The sequence below is a fragment of the Heptranchias perlo genome, chromosome 2 (assembly GCF_035084215.1).
Source record: "Heptranchias perlo isolate sHepPer1 chromosome 2, sHepPer1.hap1, whole genome shotgun sequence".
Classification (NCBI taxonomy): Eukaryota; Metazoa; Chordata; class Chondrichthyes; order Hexanchiformes; family Hexanchidae; genus Heptranchias; species Heptranchias perlo.
Window position 1 is genome coordinate 33,726,235 of NC_090326.1, and position 27,630 is coordinate 33,753,864.

Consider the following 27,630-nt stretch of genomic DNA (forward strand, 5'->3'; position numbering starts at 1 on the left):
CTTACCTATCACAAGTGTATAAAATCGCTGATGAACAAAAAAGGGTAAGAAAGCCTACATTCACTAACAAAAAATGTGGGTGGTGCTGAAGAGGGGAGCAGCAATTTTTCTCACCGGAGATGGCTAGTGAGAGATTCAACATGATTTCTGAAATCACAGAACCTGGATGGATGTCTGGAAATTATTCAATAATATACGCAGCCAAGGCTTAACTGTCTGCTTTCGGTGCAAGTCAGTCAGTTTTTTTTTGAGCCCTCATTTGAACATTGTTCGTGATTGTGGCTAGAAATGAGAGAAATTGGAACTCCTGGCCCCTCCCTGTTCTACCCCTCCCAAGCCTGGGAGCTAATGCACTGGACAGACCTTGCTCCTTCTCTTCACATGCTTCTAGCACTAATGGCCCAGATTGCCACCTGTCTATACTGGAGTTGGGTACTATCGTGAGACTGTTAGCTCCCGCTTCCAGTTTATTGAGAGGCAGCAATTTAGGCCTTAAGTGGAGTGGAAAGGAGGAACAGGCTCTGTCCAATGGACTTGAGTAGGAGGCAGTCAGGAGAAAACAGATGCCAAGTGGATCCAAGGGGAAGGTGCACGCTGAGGGGGGCGGGGGGGACAGAATGCATGGCAAGGATGGAAAATGGAGAGGTAGTGGATAGCAGTGAAGCGGGGAAATGGATGGGGCTAGATTGTCTCTGTGAAATAGGTCTGGAGAGGGTAGAGTGCCTTTGTGAACTGGGACAGTGGGAGAGTGATTGTTGAAAATATTTTAACGTCTACTTGGTGCTGCTGTTCTATAATTTATCGATTTGTGTTTTTTCCCTCAATTTAAAGTGCAGGGGTGCTCCTCTGGGCCCCACAAGGAAAACTTAGGCCTCTCATGCAGACATCCCTCCCCGTACCCCTTTCTGAGACCCCCACAGGACAGCCTCAGCAACTGATCTTGCCACTTACCTGGTCTCGGCGTGTGTCCTCCAGTCCGCGCGAGTTATTGCCTCTTCCTGATGACCTCCCTCCTGTATTTAAATGAAGCACGGGAATTAAAATATCCCAGGCCTGATTTCTGGAATTACTTGCGTTGTTTCTCATCCGCCGAAAACTGGCCCGGAGGTAAAATTGGACAGCATGGGCTCGATTTTACCGTCTGGTTTCCTGTGGGTTTCCAGCGGGGGGGCCCCGAAAATCCCGATATCCAGTCACATGACCGGATCGCGCCACGATCCCGACCACTTCCGGGTTCCCCGATGACGTGCGGGGGTGCGTTCGTGGCCCCCGCTGGTGGGAATCCCGCAGGCAATTAAAGCCAGCGGGATGCCACTTGAGGTTATTTATTTTGCTTGTTCAGGTCATTAACTGACCTGATTAAGGGACTGTGTGTGATTTTGGAGAAAGATGGGACTGTTTCACACACTGGGGGAAACAGTCCTAGTTGAACTGGACGTGTTGCAGCCGTCAGCCTGTGGCAGCTGCAAAGGTCCATTTGACAGGTGGGGGAGACCCTCACCCATTGCAGGAGGCCACTCTGTCACTTGGGACAAAGTGTGGCCTCCACCACCCCCCTCCTGACGGTCAAAGTCACCGACCTGCACACTCACCCCGGGGTCCGGAGACATGTGCCTACCTTGCGGACCCCCTCAGATGTACATATTGCGGATGGGGACCTCCGTAGCTACAGTCATGGCCCCCTCGGAGGGCGAACAGCATCACCAGCCTCGCCATCCACGCCGTCCACCTCTGACACGTGGAGCTCCACAACAGAGTGCTGTGACACATCCACCTGTACAGCAGGAGGGAGGGCTACCGCAGAGAGAGATGCATCGCAGAGGGCACTACCCTCGCCACAGGGTCCACAGACAGAGGCTCAGCTCCCCGGACCTCTCCGAGCAGCAGTGCACACGGAGGCGCAGATTCACTCGACATGTGATCGTGGAGATCTGCAGCCTCTTTCATGCCGAGCTGCTCCTGGCTGGCCCCAGCACCATCTGCTTACCTGTCGCTGCCAAAGTCACCACTGCCCTCCACAACTTCTCCTCCGCATCCTTCCAGGGTGCAGCCGGGTACACCGCCGATGTCTCTCAGTCGTCTGCACGGAAGAGCCCTGCAAATACACCTGCACCTACTCTGCAGTAACACAATGGGTGGCATCAGTGGTGGGTCCTCATAGTGATACCCAGGAGCGGGCATTATTGGACAAAACAGACAGGATTCGCGGAGACATGGCAGTGGTGGTGGCAATATAATGTGTGATGTTTGTTGCTCTGAAATTCAATATAGGTAACACCCATGGCAAACCCTCAGACACCCTTGTGCATCCCCTTCATGCTCACGACACGTTTGCCTTACGCTGCCTACTGCACATATGTGATGCATGCCCTGTGGCTGCAGCACAGGTGGTGGCAGGTTGAGTGAGGCTGGCCGTGAGGGAGATGCACGAGAGGGTGAGTATGGGATAGAGCCATGAGATTGTATGAGGATTGGGTTGCGTGTTAGTGGCGGGGTGAGTACTCGCGAGGTGAGTAGGTGCAGGTAAGATGAGGATGGGGTTTGAGTGGTTATGAGGGGTGATGTGACAGAGTAGTGTTGGCGGTGCCGAAGGAGATGTGGGGTGGGGGCAGTGTTGTGGCAGATGGAGTGTAGGGGAAAGACTACGTGTTCTCACTGTGGCTGACCTACTGCGGTCATTGGAGCGCCTCCTGCACTGTATGCAGGTGGGCGATATGTTGGTGGCGCAGGTGACCCCCTCTGCCACCTCGAGCCAGGCCTTCTTGGCGGCAGAGGCAGGCCGCTTCCTCCCGCCCGCCGGGTGGAAGATCTCTGTCCCCCCCCCCCCCCCCCGCTCCTCCTCACCCCATCTGATGATATCTGGGGTGAGGCATCATTAAACTGGGAGCAGCCTTCCCCCTGGGCTGCTCCATGCTGTAATTTGTTCTATTGGTTGCAGCATCTGTCAGTGGAGGACTGCCCCTTTAACTAGAGAGCCTCCAGCTGACAGATCGTACTGTGCATGCGCAGCCCGCCCGACGCGCAGACCACCAGCGCGGACCCCGGAAGAGCAGGTAAGTGATTCCAATTAGTGGATTGCCTGCTACGATCGCGCGGGCAACCCACTAATTTTACCGGGCGCGGAGGCCACGTACCCGAAACCCAACCCGCCGGAAACCCGCAGGCCTGCTAAAATCAGGCCCCATGAGTCTATTGCGACTCATAACAATTACTTTTATTATTTCAAATATGTCCTTTTATAGAATAAATTCTTTTACTTCAAATGCCAAATTGCGGATTGCTTCATGCACCAAAAAAATGTTAAAAAATCTAAATTACCTTGGGGGTGCCACCAATGAATTTTTGGAGCATCAGTGCTTGCTTCTTCCTTCAAATGAGGTGAGGTGAGAATGACTGCCCTTGACATCAAGGCAGCATTTGACCGAGTGTGGCACCAAGGAGCCCTAGTAAAATTGAAGTCAATAGGAATCGGGGGGAAAACTCTCCAGTGGCTGGAGTCATACCTAGCACAAAGGAAAATGGTAGTGGTTGTTGGAGGCCAATCATCTCAGCCCCAGGACATTGCTGCAGGAGTTCCTCAGGGCAGTGTCCTAGGCCCAACCATCTTCAGCTGCTTCATCAATGACCTTCCCTCCATCATAAGGTCAGAAATGGGGATGTTCGCTGATGATTGCACAGTGTTCAGTTCCATTCACAACCCCTCAGATAATGTAGCAGTCCGTGCCCGCATGCAGCAAGACCTGGACAACATCCAGGCTTGGACTGGTAAGTGGCAAGTAACATTTGCACCAGACAAGTGCCAGGCAATGACTATCTCCAACATGAGTGGGTCTAACCACCTCCCTTGACATTGAATGGCATTACCATTGCCGAATCCCCCACCATCAACATCCTGGGGGTCACCATTGACCAGAAACTTAACTGGACCAGCCATATAAATACTGTGGCTACAAGAGGCTGGGTATTCTGCGGCGAGTGACTCACCACCTGACCCCCCCCCCCCCCCCCCCCCCCCCAAAGCCTTTCCACCAACTACAAGGCACAAGTCAGGAGTGTGATGGAATACTCTCCACTTGCTTGGATGAGTGCAGCTCCAACAACATTCAAGAAGCTCGACACCATCCAGGACAAAGCAGCCCGCTTGATTGGCACCCCATCCAACACCCTAAACATTCACTCCCTTCACCACCGGCGCACAGTGGCTGCAGTGTGTACCATCCACAAGATGCACTGCAGCAACTCGCCAAGGCTTCTTCGACAGCACCTCCCAAACTCGCAACCTCTACCACTTAGATGGACAAGAGCAGCAGGCACATGGGAACAACACCACCTGCACATTCCCGTCCAAGTCACACACCATCCCGACTTGGAAATATATCACCGTTCCTTCATCGTCGCTGGGTCAAAATCCTGGAACTCTCTTCCTAACAGCACAGTGGGAGAACCTTCACCACACGGACTGCAGCAGTTCAAGAAGGCAGCTCACCACCACCTTCTCAAGGGCAATTAGGGATGGGCAATAAATGCTGGCCTTGCCAGCGACGCCCACATCCCATGAACGAATAAAATAAATAAATATGTCCAAATCCACCATTGCAAAATTTGCACTTTAGTGTACTTCACTTTTTTCCCTATAATATAACTGATGGAATATTGAATGTAGCTGCAACTTGAGACATAACACATTCATGTCCCACTTCACTCCCATTGTAATTGCTTCTTTTTGTATGTCATATCTGAGGCCATTGTGTTTTAGCTTTCATAAAAGACCAAACTTAATTGCGGAATATGATCCCAAAACATTAATATGAATCCTGAAATCTAATGTAATAAAACGTAATTTAACTTATTCAGTTGCTTTGAAGCAGTGCCTTGGCTATAAGTCATTATTCAGAGTTGTTTTCCGTTGTATGTTGCTTTTTGAAGCTGTTCTCTAGCTTTTCTCAGTTTTTTGTAGATTGGCAGTACGCTTGTGCAGTAAGTGATGCTGTATTGTAGTTGGGACAGAGTAGAGGGAGCTCTACTTCGCATCTAATCATGCTGTACCTGATCTGGGAGTAGTCCGTGCTGACACTGGGTTCCTGAAATGAAAATTATTCAATTGCCCAGCATTGATATCCCTCACCTTATTGAGCACACCAAAATCATAAGAGTGAAGCACAGACCTTGTGCAGCAGGCCTCCGTAGAACAATAAATTATGAAAAAATGGGAAATTGTAACCTTTATTTTGAGGTAACCTACCAATGTTATACCTCAATCACAAAAGTACACAAGTCCTCCTGTGGCTGTTATGACCTAAATGTGTGGGTGGAAGAAGATTTTTATGACCCAATGATTGCTGTAGAGAAGCAGCATTTATTAACCTCTAGCCGGGAGGTGATTGCAGTTGCCAACATAGCCCATTTATAATTGTCTATGTTTTAAGGTCTCTGACCTTGTGTGTGATGGCTTTGATTGTGGTGATTGTTTCCGGCAAGCCAGGAAATGCATAGATTATATTTTGAGCTGAAGACATCGATTAGTTTTAGAGATCTTGATCTTTAAATGCACTTGCATGTTGAGTGTCAGTTTTTCCAGAAGGTGGGGGGGGGGGGGAGGGGAAAAGAAGTAGGATGTTGGGTTGGGTTTTGTTTCCAGTAGTTATATCTGTACTGTGTAATTGTAGGGAAGTAACTCTTTTTGGGGGGGGGGGGGGGGCTGCATTGTTGACTTTCTGCCACTAAATGCTGCTGGCTAAAATCAGCTTTGTATCTGGGCCTGCTCTCATATTGTTGCCTACTCTGTGTTCCTTGCAGCAATGCTGGGAGAGAGCTACTAGCATTCATGCAAAAGGCTGAGTTTGCAAACAATTGTCAGTTGTACTTGACAATTGACTCTAATTCAATGTACCTGTTGTAAGTGGGTTCTTCAGCATTTGATCACAGTACTCTGTTTTTTTTTCCTGCTTCCACAACATATTCTTGGAAGAAAACTACAAGAGCTGTGCAATTCCACCAAATGCTATATTTCACAATCTATTACCTTGAGAGAGTGCCTTTTTGAGTAATATCTTGATTTAAGAAAAAAGATGACACTGCAGTGGATAAATGCCCCCTCTTTGTTTCTGGTTCTGCATTGTTCTTCTGAACTGTAGTTTATATTAATTTCTTGCAGCAGAACCCAAGAATGAGCCAGTGAGTTTGGCGGCATATCCGAAAATTGATCCCTTCTGTAACCAACAGACCCTTTTCAGAAAGAAAAATAGGGATGCCGAATAAAACCTTGACAATGCTTTGACTTATTAAGCGTCAGAAGTACATTCACCACACTTAAAAAAAAAAATATTTTCTTGACTGGAAGATTGCCAGAAAATGTTTAGAAACCATTTGACTTTTCTTTAGGCCAGCATTACTAAAATTCATCATGCTTGAGGTGAGATTCTGAAAATGGTTTTGATAATTGAAAATAGAAACTATAGGAGGAAAGTGATTTTTGTACAGATAACTGTGAAATATGTGTATAACATTAAACATCTTTTTTGAGCATTCCTGTTGAAGGAGAATGATGATCTATTGCTGAAGACCCTAATTGGTGTCTAGTCCTGCAACCTGAGCTCCCAGTGGAGTCTGTTCTATTATAGATGGTCTTCGAAGGTCTGCTGGCGAATCGTGCTGTACTGTGCAATGATGTTGAGGGCTGGGTTATGGGAAAGTAGAAATGTGGTTCCTTCTAACCTGGGAAAAGGGGAGCAGGAAGTTAGGTATAATGCAAGACCTGGAAGATTCAAAGAGATGGTAGGAGGCAAGAAACATTGTGTGTTGTTATGTTGGTGACCTGTACCACAGTAGAGTAGTCCCAATACTATAAATAGCTGACTGGAGCTAGAATTGGAACTTGTGTGAAGGTCACTGGATTCAATGACGTAGGTCCCAATGAGAAAGGAAACTTTGGTGGGAGGGGAGGGGAATGCCGATAAAGATCCCAGGATACTGGTAGTGCAAAGTGAAAATGTAGTAGAGACAAAAATAAAGTCAAAAGTGACAATTACTAATGTACCTGGTCTATTGGTCAAGATTTTACTCAAAAAAAAAATCAGTATCCTGTTCACTAACCATCCCTTAGTAGGAAGACATTGCTTTTTGGTTAGTGCATAAAAGTACTGGGACATGGCAGGATCAATGGTTGGGCTCCCTACTGGGTGACTAACTTGGGCCTGCCTGTGAAATGAATAAATCCTCCCCCCCCAGCCCATTATTGGGATCTAGTTCAAACCCTCTGCAACACCTAGATTATCATTCCTGCCATTTGTTCTTTAAATATCCATGATAAGGGAAATTGTGTAGTATAACACTGTCTTAATATTAACAACCACTTCAAAAAGAAACTTTTATATGTTGTGCGGCTGATTCCACATCTCCGGAGTAATAGACAAGCAACTGCACCGGTTTAAAGTCACTGTTCATGACTTTACTTCGGACACAGGACTTGCAGTGATGATTGGGGAAGGTACAAAACAGGTCAGGAAAATCACTGGTCTATGTGAGTGCCCCAGCCGTCTGGGACTTAAAATAAGTGCCGACCGCTGACTCAGAAGGTGGTGGTTATGTTTGCTGCTGGGGCTGTTGCTATGTCTGGAACGCTGGAAAAGCTCGTTTGTTTAGGTGGATCTTGACACATCCAGACACCCATTTATTTTGAAGCAGTGCTGCCAGATTAGGGAGTACTGTAATTTAAACGAGCTGTTAAGTCTACATAAAAACAGAAAATGCTGGAAACACTCAGCAGGTCAGGCAGCACCTGTGGTGAGAGAAACAGAGTTAAGGTTTCAGGTCCATCGACTTGAAACTCCAGTTCCATCGACTTGAAACAGTAACTCTGTTTCTTTCTCCACAGATGCTGCCTGACCTGCTGAGTGTTTCCAGCATTTCCCATTTTTATTTCAAATTTCCAGCATCTGCAGTATTTTGCTTTTGTTAAGTCCACATGTTAGTTGAATACTTTTTCTCCCTCAGTTTTAGTTTGCCAGGAGGATGCAGTAGTCAGATTGACTTGAAAGATTACTTCAGAAAATGACTGCAAATAACCCAAGTGCAGACTTGCTGCAACATCTAGATACCACAGTGTACATATAACATAGAAAATAGATTTACCACAGAAGCCTTATTACCTTGTTTTAGGGGAAAAAGCTGCTTGGCCTCTGGTGAAACAACTGGTCTGATGTTATAACTAGTGTTATAAAGAGAAACAGCATTTTGGTGACATTCTGCATATGTGACTTAGCACAAAACTCAGAGAATTCCAGCATTGGGAAACCTTCCACACAAAAAAACCTGAAAGAGGTGCTACAACAGCTTTCATTTATATAGCACCTTTTAATGTCATAAAAAGTCCCCAAGGCGTTCCACAGGGGCGTAATCAAAAAGAAAAATGCAGCAGAAAATGTACCTATTTGCAGTATGTTCCTTGATATCTGGATAGGTGAGGGTCTATAGCAGGTCAGACTGATGGGTGGGTTCCACTGATCAATGAATATATCACAGCTGAATGTTGGGCATCTCGACAGTTGGTGCCATTCAGTCCAAGTACTGTAACTTAGTCTCAAAACTAGTGTGAAATTCTGTTTAAATCTTTAAAGGCACTTTGTCTTGACTGTCCTTTTTACTGGTTATTTTCTATCCCAATCTTAACATTTGAGTTTACTCCCAGCCTTAGGAATATAGGAACAGGAGTAGGCCATTCAATTTCTTCGAGCCTGTTCCACCATTGAATTGGATCATGGCCGATCTGCATCTTAATTCCATCTATCCCCTCTTGGCTCTGTAACCCTTAGTACCCTTGCCTAACAAAAATCGATCAATCTCAGTTTTGAAATTTTCAATTGACCCCCAGCCTCAACAGCATTTTGGGGGAAGAGAGTTTCAGATTTCCCCACCCGAGTAGACACAAGTGGCTAAAGCGCCCCCCCCACCCCACCCCCCACCCCAACCTAGCAGGAGAGTAAAGCTAATTTCTTTCAATGAATAAATTCTTTTTTGTGTATGTTGGGTTAGCTCCTAGATGCCAACCTTGAATTTCCCAAATCTCTCGTGTTATTTTTAGTAGTTTCGGGATTGTTCTTTGTTTCAAGATGTCTACCTTTTTGTTCTTTGTTTCGCTACTTCTTTGAGAGGTTCGTCTATGTTACTATTACTGACTTTTCATTGAGGGCCACAGTCCCATGTGGTGGTTTCCTGCAAGACGACACCAACTGCAACAGGGTGATGGAACCCAGGTCCTTAATTCTTTACTCGGTGAGCTCCTAACTTAAATCCAGTCACCATGGGCAGTCGCAAAGTGGAGGCCTGGCATTTAGCCATATAAAGAAGGGGAAAAAACAATAGTTAAAGAGAACTGCTCGGGTCTGACTATCTCCACTTGGTGTGCGGAAGCTGCGATAGTCTTGTCTTGGAACAGAGGAACAGCAGCATGCCATTCAACCCTTTGAGCCTGTTCTGCCATTCCATTAGATCATGGCTGATCTGTACTTTAACTCCTTTTACCTGCCTTTTCTCCCTTGGTACCCTTATCTAACAAAAATCTTTCGATCTCTTGTCTTGAAAATTTCAATTGACCCAGCATGCACAGCCTTTTGGGGGAGAAAGATCCAGATTTCCACTACCTTTTGTGTGCTGCCTGATTTCACTCCTATCTTGCCTAGCTCTGATTTTAATATTAGTGCTAATTTTAAGTTTATGTTCCTTGTTCTGGATTCTGCCACCAGAGGAAATAGTTTCTCTGTATCTATCCTATCAAACCCATTTATCATTTTAAACTCCTTGATTAGATCACCCCTGAACAGTCTAAACTAAAGGGAAAACCAACCATGGGCCAATCAGATTTGACCCTTGATAGGCTTTCAAAATACCATATTATATGGGGGGGGGGGGGGAGGGAACTAACTACACAAATTCCAGTTCACCAACAGGGTTTGGACCTTTTGCCGGAACTAAACTTTGGCAGCCAGAGCTGTGATTTATGCCATGGGACGACTTTCACGTCATGGCCCTTTTGAAGTAAACAGAGTTCAGTAAATCATGCGCCTTGTGAGGTGAAGTGTTAATATCTGGATATTGTTTCCTAATTAATTCTCCGAGACAGAGGTGTTCCCTTAATGGCTCAATATTTTGCGTAGCCAAATCCGCATCAAAACAATGAAAACCCACGTAGGACAAACGTGCTCCATTGAATGTGGTGATTGGGTCTGTTTGGATGCATTCAGATACCAACTTTGGCACAGAATAATGGGCTCCTTACACACCTCCCAGAGATACAGCTGGCTGAACCTTTTTATTTTAAAAAAAAACACCCTCTGATTTACTCTCTCGGAAATTACATAAATATATAGGGAAACAAAAAAAGGGAGAAGGGGCAGCACCGAATCCCAATTTGGTCAACTGATAGCCATCAGTTAAGCGGCGCGTGGAGGGCCATTGGTGAAGGGGAGGCAGACCACAATGTGGATGTCATTGCTAGTGTTACTCTAAGAACATGATGTGGAGATGCCGGTGATGGACTGGGATGGACGAATGTAAGGAATCTTACAACACCAGGTTATAGTCCAACAGTTTTATTTATGGCAGCAGGTGCCATGAGCAAGAGAGGAACCCCCAGACCAATATATTAGGTCATGATGTGGAGATGCCGGTGATGGACTGGGGTTGACAATTGTAAACAATTTTACAACACCAAGTTATAGTCCAGCAATTTTATTTTAAATTCACAAGCTTTCGGAGATTTTTCTCCGAAAGCTTGTGAATTTAAAATAAAATTGCTGGACTATAACTTGGTGTTGTAAAATTGTTTACAATATATTAGGTGTGGGGCTGAGGAGGAGGAGCATTTGCAAACTGTTCCTATTCAGCCGTTTTCACTGGTTGCTTCATATTTGTCTCTAGCGAGTTTTTCTCCATTCTTCTCTGTTTGTCCTTGGTTTGTTCTATGTCTGTATGGATGGTCTGCTTGGATGTTGCAATTATTGCCATTCAGGTTTTAGATCTGTTCCTCCTGCTCACTCCCTACTGAGAAAACAAACACTATAAAGGAGGTGGTACTGTCCCAGCCTCCATAGTGGAAGTGAAAGGATTTTGTTAACACTGGTCGTTAACAATGTTTTCTTCCCCATCTCTTCTCCCCCCTCCCCCCAACCTTCACCTCTGGCTAGCTTTTATTTTAGGATCTTGGTTTAACACACAGAAAACCCAGTTAGAATACTTGCTGTCAGCTCGAGGGTATAAATCGCATCTTCAATATATTTAAGCCTACTGAATATAGGGGAATGGTTAATGCCACTTTACTGAAATGACAGCTGTAAAATAGGGGAGTGATTTTCTGGCGAGCTATAGCTACATAAAGTTCTTCTCCAATCCTGCTACTGTAAAGTTGTTATATAAACAAACCTGCAGCAATTTCAGACTTTGTCTGCCTTGAGCAATTCTATTGCACAATTCTAAATTTCTGTAATACACAGAAACTAATGGCTGGCTGGTTCATCTTAAATACGAATTTGACATGCTTTAGGATCAACAGGGGTTTAGCAGAATGGTATAGAACAATATTTGAAAGCTTCTGTTGCCCCACTGTTTTGGTATTGCATTGACTTAATATAGGGAAATATTTGAGGGGCGTAGGAGGAAGGCCTGTGGTTCACACTGTGTAACAACAATGTTTCTCGCCTCTGAGTCAGAAGGTTGTGGGTTCAAGCCCCATTTCAGGAATTGAGCACATAATCTTGGCTGACATTGCAGTGGAGTACAGTACAGAGTGCTACGTTGTCAGAGATGCTGCCTTTCACTTAAGATGTTAAATTTAAGTCCTGGGTGGACTATTTGAAGAAGAGCAGGGAGTTTGGGTGTCCTGGCCAACATTTGTTTCTCAACCAACACCACTAAAATAGATTAAATGGGCATTTATCTAATTTGGTGTTTGTGCGACCTTGCTGAGTGCAAATTTTCTGCTTTTTTCCAAATAAAAGCAGTAACTACACTTTTTAAAAGGAATCCATTGGTTGTGAAGTGTTTTTGAGATGTTGAATGACGCTATATAAATGCTCCCTTGCTTTCTTTTTTGTTGTAAACAATTTTACAACACCAAGTTATAGTCCAGCAATTTTATTTTAAATTCACAAGCTTTCGGAGATTTTCTCCTTCCTCAGGCAAATGTTTCAAGAGCTCCTTGAAGCCTACGCATTTATACATATAGGTTGGTTGGTTTTTGTTGGTTTTCCTTTTTTCTTTTTCTCCTTTCCTTTCTTTCTTACACCACATTATTAGACACATCAACCTCTCAACTGTGTTATCTGACAAATTTTCCAAACACGTAATGTTATTTATTCATATAATTCTGCTGGTGATGATACATTTGATTTTACTATGGTAATCTGGCTGTTAATGTTTTGATTTGAACATACAGAAACTTGAAGCAAGTTTGTTTCCCTTGTGCAATAGATTAGTTTTCACTGTACACAATGGCAGGAAATGATTTCCAAGTAGGTGCTACATTTTTTGATCAGTTTCAGTAATGGAAGATTTTTTTCTGCCAAAATTGTTGATCTATTAAAATGCAACTATCTTATTTCTCATAACCAAATTAATTCGCCAAATCTGCTCAGGATTTAATTGAAAATGTGTGCTTGTACTTTAGTGGATATGCTGAAATGATTTTTATGCCCTATCTATGTAGAATCCTGTTCCTGCTGTGCCAAACTTGCCCTGTGCTTGCTGACCTACATTGACTCCCGGTCCAGCAGCGCCTCGATTTAAAAAAAAATTGTCATCCTTGTTTTCAAATCCCTCCATGGCTTGCCCCTCCCTATGTCTGTAACCTCCTCCAGCCCTACAACCCTATGCGATCTCTGTGCTCCTCCAAATCAGGCCTCTTGCGCCTCCCTGATTTTCATTGGTCCATCATTGAGATAAAATCATCTCAGCAAATTCACTAAAGTACACTCATACATTCAGCCTTTAGCTGCCTAGGCCCTAAGCTGCAGAATTCCCTTTCTAAATCTCTCTACGTCTCTACCTCCCTCTCCTCCTTAAAGACGCTCCTTAAAACCCACCTCTTTGACCAAACTTTTGGTCACCTGTCTTAATATCTCCTTATGTGGCTCAGTGTCAAATTTTGTTGACAACACTCCTGCAAAGCCATGGGACATTTTTACCACATTAAAGGCTCTCTATAAATGCAAGTTGTAGTTCATTCCGTGGGCTGATTGGACAAAGGAGTGAGCTTCATGAATGCAAGAATTACAAATGAGTAATTATTGCCAAGTCATTTTCACAACTTTCTGATTCTTGGTATGGACCTCCCCTAATTTTCTTTGTGGGGGGGGGGGGGGGAGGAAGGGAAGGGAAAGGAAGATGGAGAAGAGAGAAAATTCACATAGCCCAGTAATGGCAAAAGCGCATCGCTGAGAGTTCAGTCAACCTCTGGCCAGAATCCCATCGGTGGATGTAATGGAAGTGTTGATGGTGGCAGCCAGTGAGGCTTTGCCTCTGAAGGCACAAGGCAGAATGATCTTTTGATGCTTTTGGTGCCTCCAGAAGAATCTACACCATCAGAGTCTGTGCACTTGTTGTTACAGGCTGTTGTTGGCATGTGACAAGTAGGAAAATGTCTATATCTTTACATAATTTCAGAGAGTAAATTAGAGCCTTTTCCTTAATAAAAGGTTTCAGCCAGCTGTATCTCTGGGAGGTCTGTAAGGATCCCATTATTCTGTGTCAAAGTTGGTAATTGTTTGTTTGCATCCAAACAGACCCAGTCATCACATTCAATTGGCATATCTGTCTTAAATGGGTTTGCTTTGTTGTTACAATGCGTATTTGGCTACGGGAAATATTGATCCATTAGGGGACTGCTTTTTAGGAGCAAATCTCTATCTCGGGGAATTAATTGGGGAGCAGCAATATCCAGATATCAACACTTCACCTCTCAAAGTGTAGGATCTGTTGATCTCTGTTTTACTCCAAAGAAATGGCGGTATGATGAAAATTGTCCCATGGCATAAATCACAGCTCTGGTTCCTAAAGTTTAGCTCTGGCGAAAGGTCCAAGCTCTTGAGTGAATTGGAATTTGTATTCTCCCCCCCCCACCCCCCCCCCCCCCGCCAAAAACAACATGGTATTTAGGAAGCCTGATTAGTCCATCCAAGAAACGTGTTCTAAAAATGTTAACCCTTTGTTGGCTGATTCTATCTTTGCTAAATACTGTGCAATTTCGGTATTTAACTGTGTCATTTGGCTTCTATATGTCTAACCAGTAAATACAGGTGACCAAGTAGTTTTAGCCTGTATGCATTGGCCTAATGGGATGTCAGGTTCCACGTTTAAGAAGGGACAGGAGAATGTTGCAGGCACCCCACATGATCTCCAGTGATCAATATAGCATGATTAATTGTTAAACCAGGTCATGCTAACTTATTACTTGGCATGGTAAGGATGCATAGTTCAGCTCGTGAAAAATATCTGCTAATGGAAACTGTTGTTTAACTATGAACACGAGATAAAACTGATGGGGGGAGGGGATGTCTGAACGGTACCACCAGGTATTAGGCATTTGACGTGAAGATTGTTCAGAGAATCCACATTCAGATCTTTTGGAGCAACTGTAGACAGCTAGTTGTTTCCAAAAAATGGTGAACGTGTTCTTCAGTGTCAAGAGCCCTTCAGATGTAAAATTTAATTTAATTTGCAACCGTGTTTGACTCATTCATGTCGCATAGTCTGTAAGGTTTTTTTTAAGAATGAGGTCTTTGTTTTGGGATCTTGTAATGGGTTCTGTAGAAATGGTGCATAAAGGAATGTTTCCAGTCCCCAGGCTCACATAAAACCCAATCATTTATAGAGTGATACATGCTTTGTGTTACAAAGATGCTATAAACATTAATGCACATTTCCAATGTGGGTGTGCTGTTGTACAGAGTACCTCTTGTGGACCTTGGTGATAAGTAGTTGAACAAAACATGCTGGGAAGGTTCTGTAAGTGAAAAATCACTTTTTGTCTCATATGAATATGGTTTAGAGATATTGACAACCCCAAAAACCTAATTGAGTGATGCTTTGCTGGGAGAACTCAAATACACTGTACTATTACTGTTCTACAGTAGTGCTGATTTCATTAATATTTAGAAATACACTCTAGACACAGCTATAGTGATTATCGGCATTGTTATACATAGAAATACCAGAAATACATAGAAGTTACAACATGGAAACTGGCTCAACCAGTCCATGTCAGCATATAGCCTTCATGTGAGCGAGTAGTTCTAATCACATTTACCCATCTGTACCCATATTGTCTTTTCCTTCATCCACCTATCCAATCTAATCTTAAATGTTGACATGTTTTCTGCCTCAACTACTAACCATGGAAGTGAATTCCACAGCCTCACAGCTCTTGTAAAGATGTTTCTCTCTTCCACTTTTATAAATCTCTTACATTTAATCTGGTATCTATGACCCTTCATTCTAGATCCTTCAAGTAGTGGAAACAATCTGCTTCTATTTACCCTGTTCCATTCTTTCATAATTTTAAGTACTTTTATCATATTGTTTCGTAATGTGCGTTATTCTAACGAGAAAAGCTCCAATTTTTCAAGTCTTCGTATTTGTGTTTCCTCGTACCAAGCAGCGTCCTGTGTTGTACCCTCTGAAGCTTCAATATCCTTCCTATTGTGTAGAGCCCAGTACTGCACACACTACTATAATTGAGGTCTTAAGGTTTTATGTAGGCTCATCATTACCTCTTGGCTTTTATATTTTATACCTTGATAAAACTCAGAATTCCATTAGCTTTTTTACTGCCTTATCAACCTGAGATGCTGCCTTTAATGTCCTGTAAACCTGTACCCTCAAATCCCTCAGCTCTTGCACAGCATCGAGCCTACTTCTGTTCAGAGCAGAAACCATTTTTACCAAAATATATCACCTCGCACTTACTGACATCGGATTCCATCTGCAACTTTTTAGCTTGTTCTCCCTATCTTTTCAATATCTCTCTGCAGTTTCCTTCAGTCCTCCAAAGGGTTAACTATACCTTCTATTTTGTATCATCTGCAAATTTCGACACCACTCCTTCTAGGCCTATATCTAAATCACCGTTATACACGGTGAACGGAAGTGGCCCCAGAATTGAATCTATGTTAGACGCCATGAAGTTTCGAACCAGTGCCAAAGGTTGTGATATGCCACTAGTTCTCATTCCATTAAAGTATTTAAGTGGTGGTATCCAAAGCCGAAAAAGGTTTAACATAAAGTAGTTCTCCAGTTTGTTATCACTGATCATCTAACAAGTATTGTAGTGTAGTGGTTATAGTAGTGATCTAGAAACCCAACATGAGCTCATCCCACCATGGCAAGTTGTGAAATGAAATTCAGTAAATCTGGTAATTTGTGGATTGGCACCAAAAAAGCTGGTCACAAAAGCTGCTGGACTGTCATTCACTAATATTCCTCAGGGAAAGGAACCTACCACCCCTACCTGGTCTGGCCTACACATAACTCCACTCCCTTAGTATATGATGACTCTTAATGCCCTCTGAAGTGGTATAACAAGCCACTTAGTTGTAAAAACAATTGCTCAGAGCAACTTAACGAGCTGATTTAAACCAGGATAACATAAGAAAGGTGAAGAATGAGAAAAGGCCGTTCACCCCATTGAGTAAAGTATTAGAGGTCCAACTTCACCCAGTCTAGTATCCAACTGCATTCTGATTGTTCCTGGTGTCTTTTGCCTCACCTGTCAGATTATTTGAAACATTTATCACTTTTTGAGTGAAGCACTTTTTTTCTATTAACTTTGCTTTTCGCTAATTTAAATTTGCTTCCTCTGGCCTGACTCGCCCATAATATTCTGGGTTCGGAGAAAGAACAGGGAAATGCGATTAGAGTAGATAGCTTCAGTTGAAGAGCTAGCACTAGCACAGGCCAAATAACAGGCATGATGGGTCCCCATTGATTGGAAGGTAGCAAATGTAACCCTGCTATTCAAGAAAGGAGGGTAATTTAAAAACAGGGAACTATAGGCCAGTTAGCCTGACATCAGTAGTAGGGAAAATGCTAGAATCTATTATTAAGGATGTAGTAACAGGGCACTTAAAAATCATCATATGATTAGGCAGAGTCCATCTGTTTTATGAAAGAGAAATCTTGTTTGACAAAATCTATTAGAGTTTTTTGAGGATGTAACTCGCAGGGTAGATAAAGGGGAACCAGTGGATGTAGTATATTTGGATTTTCAAAAGGCATTCGATAAGGTGCCACACGAGGTTGTTACACAAGATTAGGGCTCATGAGATGAATTTAGATAAATTTAAAACAGAAATAGACAGTTTTCTAGAAGTAAAGGGAATTCGGGGTTATGGGGAGCGGGCAGGAAATTGGACATGAAGCTGAGTTCGGATCGGTCAATGCCCTGTGGGTGGCGGAGAGGGCCCAGGGGCTGAGTGGCCGGGTCCTGCTCCTACTTCTTGTGTTCTTTAGATTTGTGGTTGGGATCAGATCAGCCATGATCTTATTGAATGGCGGAGCAGGCTCGAGGGGCCGATTGGCCTACTCCTGCTCCTATTTCTTATGTTCTTATGTTCTTTTGGGGGATATATTAGGATGGATTGAGGATTGGGTAATGGACAAAAAACAGTGAGTAGGAATAAACAGGTCATTTTCGGATTGGCAGGTTGTAACTAGTGGGGTGCCGCAAGGATCAGTGCTTGGGCCTCAGCTATTTGCAATCTATATTAATGACTTGGATGAAGGGATAAAAGCAGAAAATACTGGAAATACTCAGCAAGTCAGACAGCATCTGTGGAGAAAGAAACAGAGTTAACGTTTCAGGTCGATGACCTTTTATCAGAACTGGAAGAAGCTAAAGCTTAAACATTTCTTCCAGTTCTGACGAAGGGTCGTCAACTTGAAACGTTAACTCTCTTTCTTTCGCCACAGATGCTGCCTGACTTGCTGAGTATTTCCAGCATTTTCTCTCTATTTCAGATTTCCAGCATCTGCAATATTTTGCTTTTGACTTAGATGAGGGGACCGAGTGTAATGTATCCCAAGTTTGCTGACAATACAAAGCTAGGTGAGAAAGTAAGCTGCTAGGAAGAAGCAAGGAGACTGCAAAGGGATATAGACAGGTTAAGTAAGTGGGCAAGAAGGTATGGAGTATAACGTGGGGAAATGTGAAATTATCCACTTTGGTAGGAAGAATTGAAAAGCAGAATACTTTTCAAAAGGTGAGAGACTAAGAAATGGTGGTAGTCAGAGAGATTTGGGTGTCCTTGTACATGAATCACAGAAAGTTAACCTGTAGGTACAGTAAGCAATTAGGAAGACAAACAGTATGTTAGCCTTTATTTGCAAGGGAGTAAGGAGGTTTTGCTGCAATTATACAGGGCTCTGGTGAGACCTCACCTGGAGTACTATGTACAGTTTTAATCTCCTTACCTAAGGAAGGATATACTTGCCTTAGAGAGGGGTGCAACGAAGGTTCACTAGATTGATTTCTGGGATGAGAGGGTCATCCTATGAGGAGAGATTGAGTGAAATGGGCCTATATTCTCTGGAGTTTAGAAGAATGAGAGGTGATCTCATTGAAACGTATAAAATGCTTAGAGGGCTTGACAGGTTTGGTGCTGAGAGGCTGTTTCCCCTGGCTGGAGGGTCTAGAACTAGGGGGTCATAGTCTCAAGATAAAAGGTCGGCCATTTAGGACCGACATGAGGAAAAAAATTTTTACTCAGAGGGTTGTGAATCTTTGGAATTCTCTACCCTAGAGGGCTGTGGATGCTCAGTCGTTGAGTATATTCAAGATTAAGGTCGATAGATTTTTGGACACTAAGGGAATCAAGGGATATGGGGATTGGGCGGGAAAGTGGAGTTGAGGTCTAAGATCAGCCATGATCTTATCGAATAGCGGAGCAGGCTCGAGGGGCCGTATGGCCTACTCCTGCTCCTATTTCTTATGTTCTTATGGCCTCCTTCTGGGCTATAGTTTCTATGATAACTTATTTATAGCAATTAGATATTAATTTCTTAAGTTCTAATTTTTCCACTTAGCTCATCTCCTTTACATTTGGGATCAGTCTTTGTGCTCTTCTCTGCACCCTCTACATGCATTTATGTCTCTCTTGAATTCTGGTGATGGAACTCCAAGCCTGATCAATCAGTGCATAATAAAGCCTCAGCGTAACTTTTTTTTAGATTGTACTCCATTGTCCTGGCTATATAACCCAACACACTCTCTGCATTTTTAATTGCTTCTCCACGTTGTCTTGACATTGAAAGTGACTAGTCGACAGCAGTGTTCTCCAGTAAATATCGCTGACTAGTTACAGGTGTGGCTATCCACACCGTTTTAGCCACATGCACTAGTTTTAGTACAAGACACCTAACATACACTCGCACAATACAGATAGATGTACTTCATAAGTGTATATTTACTTTACAAACATCTGCCACCATTCAGTAAACAAGGAAGCAAAGCACTCAACGATATAATAACACCCGCACACTGCTTTTGGCTGACCGTTTTAGCAACAAACGCACAAAAAAGTTAAAAGTACATGCACCGTGTGACTGAGTATTGAAATCACATGCCTGATGATGGTGTCTATTACTCTTTTTATTTACTAAGCAGAAATGCAATTAGCCACATTTGAGGTAGGGGTTTGGGCAGATGCTTCATCTGGTTAGATTATTAGGGGGAGCTGTCCAAATATTTGACCAATGTTGTGATCTGATTTGGTTACTCAGAGAAATTGGATGACCCATTGCCTAAAACTACTTATCTGGTGCCCCCTTAAAGCCTTACTTCACGTTCTATTACTTTTCTTCGTATGTCTCGTTTGATGACTTCAACCCACTACGGTGTTTGTGTTCCAAGCTCCACACAGCTGTCATAAGTGAAACCATTTGTCTTCTTTAAGGCAAGGTTTATTAGGAACTAGCAAAGGATTTGGAGCAGAGCCAGGGAACATCTGTAGGCAGCAGAAAGCATTGAGACTAAGTTAGTGAGAATTGTTTGTGGTCAAAAGGGTTGTGGTTTAAAAAGCTAAAAGTGAATGATGACAATTGTGCGTAACAGCAAGCCTGGAAATCAAGTCAAGACTAACTGGTGGTGGAGAACTGAGTGATGGACTGGGTGGGGTAGGGTGCAAGTGATCAAGAAGACTTTAAATTGGACAGTATGCACAAAAGAGGATCTCTGCAGGGAATCCATTGTGGAGGCAACCATGATAAGCTAGTTGATGTAATTGTCAATATTGGTGCCACATCTGAGTTCCCTCATTTGATGGAAATCTACTCCTCGCTGTATGAACAGCGTATATTGAAATTGAAGCAAAATACTGCGGATGCTTGAAACCTGAAACAAAAACAGAAAATGCTGGAAACACTCCAATGTTCCCTGTTGCAATGATTCTGGACTATTTAATCGGTTATGTTCAAGATCACAGCTTCATGGTTTTTGTGGGACAAATGGTGAATTTGATCTCCGAAACACTGGCACTCTCAATTCTATGTAACAAAAATGGAATTTCTATAAACATTGGCCCTGGTTTTATTTATAAATATTTGCTTTTAATCTGAAATGATTTGTTGTGTTTGGCAGACAATGTTTTCTGTTAGATGTCAGTGTTTTTTTTTCCCTTTTGATTCTACCCAGAAATCCATTGTTTGGAGAGTTCAGCTCCTGATGGATAATGTAACATCAAACATGGTGATAGTTCTTTGGGTGTCATTTAATATGAAATGTACAAGGAGAGGAAAGAAAAACAGTTTTTGTTTTTAATGTACTTAGGCTCTCCTGCCCTGCCGAACAACATGATGTATTTCGGAAGTTCCCAGGATGACATTGATGAAGTAGAAGAAGATGATGAGTGTGAAGATGTCAAAACACTTCCAAACAATGCTTCATCTTCATGCCATTCAACACCTAGGAAAGGAAAACCACAGGGTAAACAGGTCCTCAATGGTCATGGTAGGTTCATTTAAAACTATTAAAACTAGTAACTGCAGGTCAACTTTGATAGAAGGTTGACTGCTAATGTAGGGTGCAGTTAATGGAATCTAGGGAACCTTCAAAAGCATGTCTTTAAGTTTAGATTTAATGCCCAAACGGTAACCCTCCCACACACCAAAACAAGTTAACATACATTAGTGTACAGTTCAGAAAAAAAAATTGCTGCCTAAACAAGTGCCAGTTCATTTGCACAGAGCTGGGCAACTTAGAATATGTTTGTAATGTCTGAATATCTGGTAATACATTGAAACATCTGGTGATAGGCAAGTACTTTAATTACCTTGAGGTAGAGTCTGAATATCCCTACTATTGTATGTGGATAGCCAGTCACGGGGCCCTAAGCAATGTTCTTAGAATACTAAATTAGGGATTTGTACAGGCTCAGTGATGATTCAAGCATGCAAAATCAATCGAAGTTTTAAAATTGAGTTCTGTTCCATTTTTAAGAAAATCTAAGGTTTTTTTTTCATCTTTTGCCCCTATTCACCCTTCTCTCTCCCTTGGCGCTCAAAATAATAAGTGCCACTGTTCATCTTTCCTGGGCAAGAGGGTAGAAGACGACTTTCAAGTCTTTGCCTGTGTTGCTTTAGTTGGGTTCATAGTATGGTATTTTTTTTATTATTCGTTCATGGAATGTGGGCGTTGCTGGCAAGGCCAGCATTTATTGCCCATCCCTAATTGCCCTTCAGAAGGTGATGGTGAGCTGCCGCCTTGAATTGCTGCAGTCCGTGTGGTGAAAGTTCTCCCACAGTGGTGTTAGGAAGGGAGTTCCAGGATTTTGACCCAGTGACGATGAAGGAACGGCGATATGTTTCCAAGTCGGGATGGTGTGTGACTTGGAGGGGAACGTGCAGGTGGTGTTCCCATGTGCCTGCCGCTCTCGTCTTTCTAGGTGGTAGAGATCGCGGGTTTGGGAGGGGCTGTCGAAGACGCCTTGGTGAGTTGCTGCAGTGCATCCTGTGAATGGTACACACTGCAGTATAGTATAGTATGGGTTGTAGGAACTGAATGAGTGCTGAATGAGCCTTCCTCCTTTAGGAAAGTTCCAGGTCTTCACTCAGCAATACACCTCAGGTTTTATAGGGGTTTCTTTTTAAAAAAAACAAGAACATATTGATTATATTAGTAGTAAGCCAGTATCTAGTGTGTTATTAGACCATGCTCTTAGAAAAGAATAGAATATTGGTTGAGATTTATAGCTTTGTCCATTAGACCAAATGTAATGGTTGTGTATTTTAGAAAAAAAGAATGGAAATAACTGAGAAGGGAAAATGGCATCAAGAAAGCATGACATTATAAAAATAATGCTAACCAGCTGAACTTTGATTGAAGTGCTCACTTGATGTTATCCCTTTCCCATCCCCACCAACAAAATTTCCAAATCTCCATGCAGGCTTACCTTGCTAACTCAACCAAACCTGTCTCCACCCTTACTTTTTACCCGGCTGTGTGTATATAATTCTTTGTATATTCGAGTGAGATACACTGCTGGGTGGTTGTGGGGGCGGGGGGGGGGGGGGGTGCGAGGAGAGAACCATTTTGCTGCATTGGGTAAGAGCCAGATTGGATATTGGGTTTGTTCACAGGATAGAATTATGCAATAAAATCTGGAGCATTTTGTGGGATAAAATCATCAGGAGAAAACCACAGAATCCTATCCTTTAAAGAACATTGTTGAACCACAGGATCCTCCGTCATCTGTCTGTCTTGCATTACGCTACAATGTATATGTGTCACTTCTGCAAATAATTCTCTTTATCCAGTCCATTGCATTTACTTAAAAATGTTTTTTTAATGTATTGAGCTCTAACTTGTTCTGAAGATAGCCATGACATTTGACTTGATTTACTTCAATTAACCACTATTTAATCCTCTTTCTCTCTCTCGCTCCTCCTACCCAGCTAGAGACTGCATAGTATTTCCCCTCTGTTTAGTTTGTAACTGATCAAGTACAGAAATTCAATGTTTTAAAAAAAATTACTTACAGCACAGTAGATCATTGATGTAACGTACTGCTTGGGATCTGGCCAAATGGTTTTTGCTAGTGAGGAATTGCTGTAGTGTGACTTGGCTGACAGCTAAACGTATTGGGAGATTGCGTTACTGTGTGTTGCAGCACAGGAAACTCTTCAAACACTGTACCAGTGAATGATCATCCATCATCTTCACAAACGTATAAAGAGCATTGAGGGTGTTTAATACTTGTCTATGTATAATATTGGAATGTTTTACAGTGCTGTTTAGGGGGGATAGAATAGTAAAAGAAAGGTGACTTCTAGATGGCTGCTACTGTGGTCGCTATTTGCAGATATTCAGAATTGCTAGCTTTGAACAGTTGATAGTTTCACATCTTGAAAATGCTAGTTTCATAGATTTACCTATATAACCCCTAGGTTTACTTTTTGATCATAATACTGGACCACTGTTTCCATTAACACATACTGCCTCTACGTTTCTTGCTCCCAAGATAATCATTTTACACATTAAACTGCATCTGCCACCTATTGACCCAGTTACATAAAAGTTCTGAATCTGGTTGCATTCTTCATTATTTGCTCTACTTCCCATTTTGGTATCTTCTGCAAACTTGGAGATTTTGCTTCCTACTCAACAACTATTTGTAAAATGTCTTCAACATAGTAGAACATCCAAAGCAAACGGGATGCCCAGCAGTGATGGGGAGGGGATGGATTTAGGGATGGTGACCAAAATGATTGTAAAGGTAGGGTTTTAGGAGGCTTTTGAAAGAGAGGAGGAAAAGTAGCCAGACAGAGGGTTTTATGGAGACTATGGGGTCAAGATGGCTGAAAACTCTGCCTCAAAGTGGAGTAGAGCAAAGGAGGTCGATGTAAAGGAGGCCACAGCTTGAAGGATGGAGAATGCATGCACTGACATAAAGGGCTGGAGAAGGTTAGTGTAGGAATGGGTGAGGCCATGAAGGGAATTGTAAATGTGGACAAAGATCTTGAATTTGGTGCATTGGGAAGTAGGGAACCAATGGCAATTAGCAAACACAGGGGTGATAAGGGAATGGGATAGAATGCAAGCAGCAGAAATTTGTACTTTTATGTAGGAAGGACCGCATGTCAGAGCAGTTGAACCTGGAGGTTACGAAGGTGTGGAAGAGGATTTCAGTGGTGGTGGGAGTGAGTTAAATATTGAAGAGGCGGTGGATAGGATATGGAGTTAAAAGCTCAATTCCAGGTTAAGGGCATCGATGTTGCACATTGTGAGGTTCACCTTGAGTGAGCAGCTGCAGAGAGGATATAATTGGAGGCTATAGTGTGACATTTTGGAGGGGGAGCTAAACAAGATGACTTAACTCTTGCTGATAAGTTGGAGAAAGTTTCTATCATTAATAAGGCCATCTCTATTCACTTCCTTGTTCTCTTCAACATCCATATCTTCCTGTCACCACTCTACCATCTACCAGCTACCTAGCCAACACTGTTTCAAACTCCCAACTTCCTCCTCTTTGGTTATCTAGTGCCATCACTGTTGCTGTTTACCTGCTCAAAAAAAAGGCTTCAGCCTCTGACACTCCTTTTGCACTTCTATTCATCCCACTTCAACCTGACATTGGAGGTGAGGAATGAAGGAGCAGAGAAGAGGAGTCCAGGATAATCCGTCTGCCAGGCCAGTTGAGCACCAGTTGCACTAAAGCCTTTGGCTGTCGGATTCAAGGATGTGAAGATGCAACATACCAGGCAAGCAGTGAGGGAAGAAACAGTGAGGGATTTGAAGGGGATGAGGGTGACAAAGGTAGATGCTAGAGTGTTGTTGAGCCGGAAACAGCATCGGTGGTGTCATTGGAGGGCTAGTGAAGAGGAAGTTGGGAGTTTGAGAGAGTGTTGGGGTCTATAGCTGGACTATAGTTTTTTTTCCAGGACAGAAGGTGAAAGAATGGTGGGAGACGGTGATGTTGAGGGAAGCAAGGAAGTGACCAGAGATGGCCTTATTGGTCATAGAAACGTCAGAGGTGGCAAGACCTTGTAAGATAATTAAGACTGGGCGTTGGGTGTGGGTGGGGGAGTTGATGTCAAGGGTGAGGATTGTAATGCAAAGAAATAAGGGAATTGCGGTGAGGCTTGAAATCACTGGGGATGAGGAGTCACTCATTGCTGAAGCTAACTAAGAAAAGGAATTAAGCTTTCTAGGGGACCTGGAAGGATAGTAGACAATACATTTTAAGGAGGAGTGCTGAAGTATGAAGTAGTCAAAGAAGGAGAACGTACCAGCAGAGGAAGGGTATAGGGACAGGTTGAGTTGGGACCTGGCAATGAGAGCCACACGATTGTTAGAATTGGGGATATGGCAGAAAATATAGCTGACTGAAGCAGCCTCTGTGAGCGAGGGAGTCACCCATCAGAAAATAAAGTTTAGTTGGGCCCAGGATACTGGTGCACTCATTGTAGATGAGGTCATGGATGATGAGAGACTTATTTGTAAGACCACAAACATTTTGAAGGGGCAGTAGGCGACCCAGAGAAGGGGGTGTGCAGGTGGTCGTGAGAGGCTAGAGTGGAGTTTGAAGAGGTTTACTCCCAAAGAGGGTGGTGGGTGGGATTTGTGGTGATTGGGTAATGGGATGGTGTATGTTGCTGCTTTGGGCCAGCCATTGGTGGGAGCCACAGTGGATATCGTGAAGGAAGCCTAGTTTAGAGAGAAGGGGCTTGCCTGGGAGGGGACTCAATCCAAGGGTGGTATTGAGAAAGGAGGCCAACAGCAGAGTGGTATGATGCAGGAAGATCATGAAATGGAAGGTGTTGATGAAGTGGAGAAAGAAAAAGAGAAGGATACTGAATGGGACTGGATGTTGGTAGCCGAAATACGCATGCAGGTGGACACCAAAAATGACTCTGTTCCATGGGGAAACCAGATGACTTGTGTATAATTATAAATCTGTGATATACTTTATAGAGAGTAGCGAATAAAGTCTAGGGGCTGGCAGTGGTTAAAGGAGTATAGGAATTGGTCAGACAGCTGTGCGGCTTATAGCTTTTCCATTTTCAATTGAATGAATGCATTTTGTCAAAGCGTAGGGCTATCGACTATTTTCAAATCTTGTGTTCACTCGTGCCTCAGCCATCAGTTGGGTGTTAGGAGAGGTGGTGGTAGTTTGTGGTGCTTCCTAGAGGGTGAACTAGGAGACCAGCTAACATGTACGTACTCCCATCTGTTCTGACGAAAGATCATTGACCTGAAACGTTAACTCTGTTTCTCTCTCCACGGATGCTGCCCGACCTGCTGAGTGTTTTCCGGCATTTTCTGATTTTATTTCAGATTTCCAGCATCTGCAGTATTTTGCTTTTATTTATGTACTCATTCCCATCTTTTTATGGCGAAGATGCTTTCATTTTCCATCTTCTGTCGTCCTTCTGAGTTGGTGGCCAAGTCGACTGACCTGTTTCTAGAATGGTTAACTGCAAAAGTATAGATTCCCCTGAAGACTTGACGACTTTATCCAGTGACTGAGCCAAATCGACCAATGAGTTCCCAATTTTGGTTCCTGGTGCTGAGTCAGCTGATCTTCGCCGGTGTGGGGTAGGAGCACAAAATTGGCTTCAATGCCCCTAGGTTAGAGAGAACAAAATTAGCCAGCAAGCTGGAAATATACCCATGTGACAATTGGCTGAGGATAAGATTGCGCTTGGTTGTGATGCCCCATTAGGTGAATAGCTAGACGACAATCACTGGCCAGGCCTTCATGTGACTAGTGATCACTTGGGCACAGTAGTGGAGAGTGACTGTTGCCCGTGGAGCAGTACATCAAAAGTCAATGCCTTCAGGAAAGGAGGAGCGAAAATTGCCCAAAAAGGGGGAAGCTAGAAATGCAGAAGTTAGTGAAGTAACTGAATAATATTGTCACTTTTGTAATCTCATTTCTATTGTAAGGAATCTTACAACACCAGGTTATAGTCCAACAATTTTATTTTAAAATCACAAGCTTTCGGAGATTATCCCCTTCGTCAGGTGAGTGATTCACTCACCCGACGAAGGGGATAATCTCCGAAAGCTTGTGATTTTAAAATAAAATTGTTGGACTATAACCTGGTGTTGTAAAATTCCTTACATTTGTCCACCCCAGTCCATCACCGGCATCTCCGCATCATTTCTATTGAACATTTATCAAAGGGAGGAGCACTGGGGTGGGTATGCAGAAAGCGATAGGCTTTGATGTGGAGCTCGCATCAACGGTGCATTGTAGCTGACCTCCGAAGCTGCTGCCTGTTAAAGGGAGCAACACTGAAATGGAAAGTATTTCTGTTGGTACTTGGCATTTACATCAACATTTTGTTTGAGTAGCTGACTGGTTGGGTACAACGCAAAGGTTCAGCTACGTTACACCGACAATGGAATTAAACCTTCATCTCAGAAGGAACTGCCGCTTACATTTTCATTTTTGACACTTAGCCCATGAAACTCAGTGGAAGGTTGACAATTTAGTAGGGGCGAGTGCCCCATCAAATTTGGTTCTCTTCAGGTTCCATTGCTGTGTGTGAGAGAAGGTGAAGATCCACTTATTGTGTCTCAAAGCAAGTTGTCCACCATCATGTCTGAGTGTGTCAGGCAATGACCATCTCCAACAAGAGAGAAAC

At 43.2% G+C, this 27,630-nt stretch overlaps 1 protein-coding gene across 3 annotated transcripts in view; it reads left to right on the forward strand.

Annotated features, from left to right (window-relative positions):
- Positions 1-27,630, forward strand: part of jarid2b (jumonji and AT-rich interaction domain containing 2b) — a 339,245-nt gene that overhangs the window by 237,336 nt on the left and 74,279 nt on the right. For all 3 annotated transcript variants that reach the window (XM_068001688.1, XM_068001689.1, XM_068001690.1), the window contains one exon: positions 20,810-20,989. In XM_068001688.1, coding sequence (XP_067857789.1) covers positions 20,810-20,989 — 180 coding nt within the window. The remainder of the gene's footprint in view (positions 1-20,809; positions 20,990-27,630) is intronic.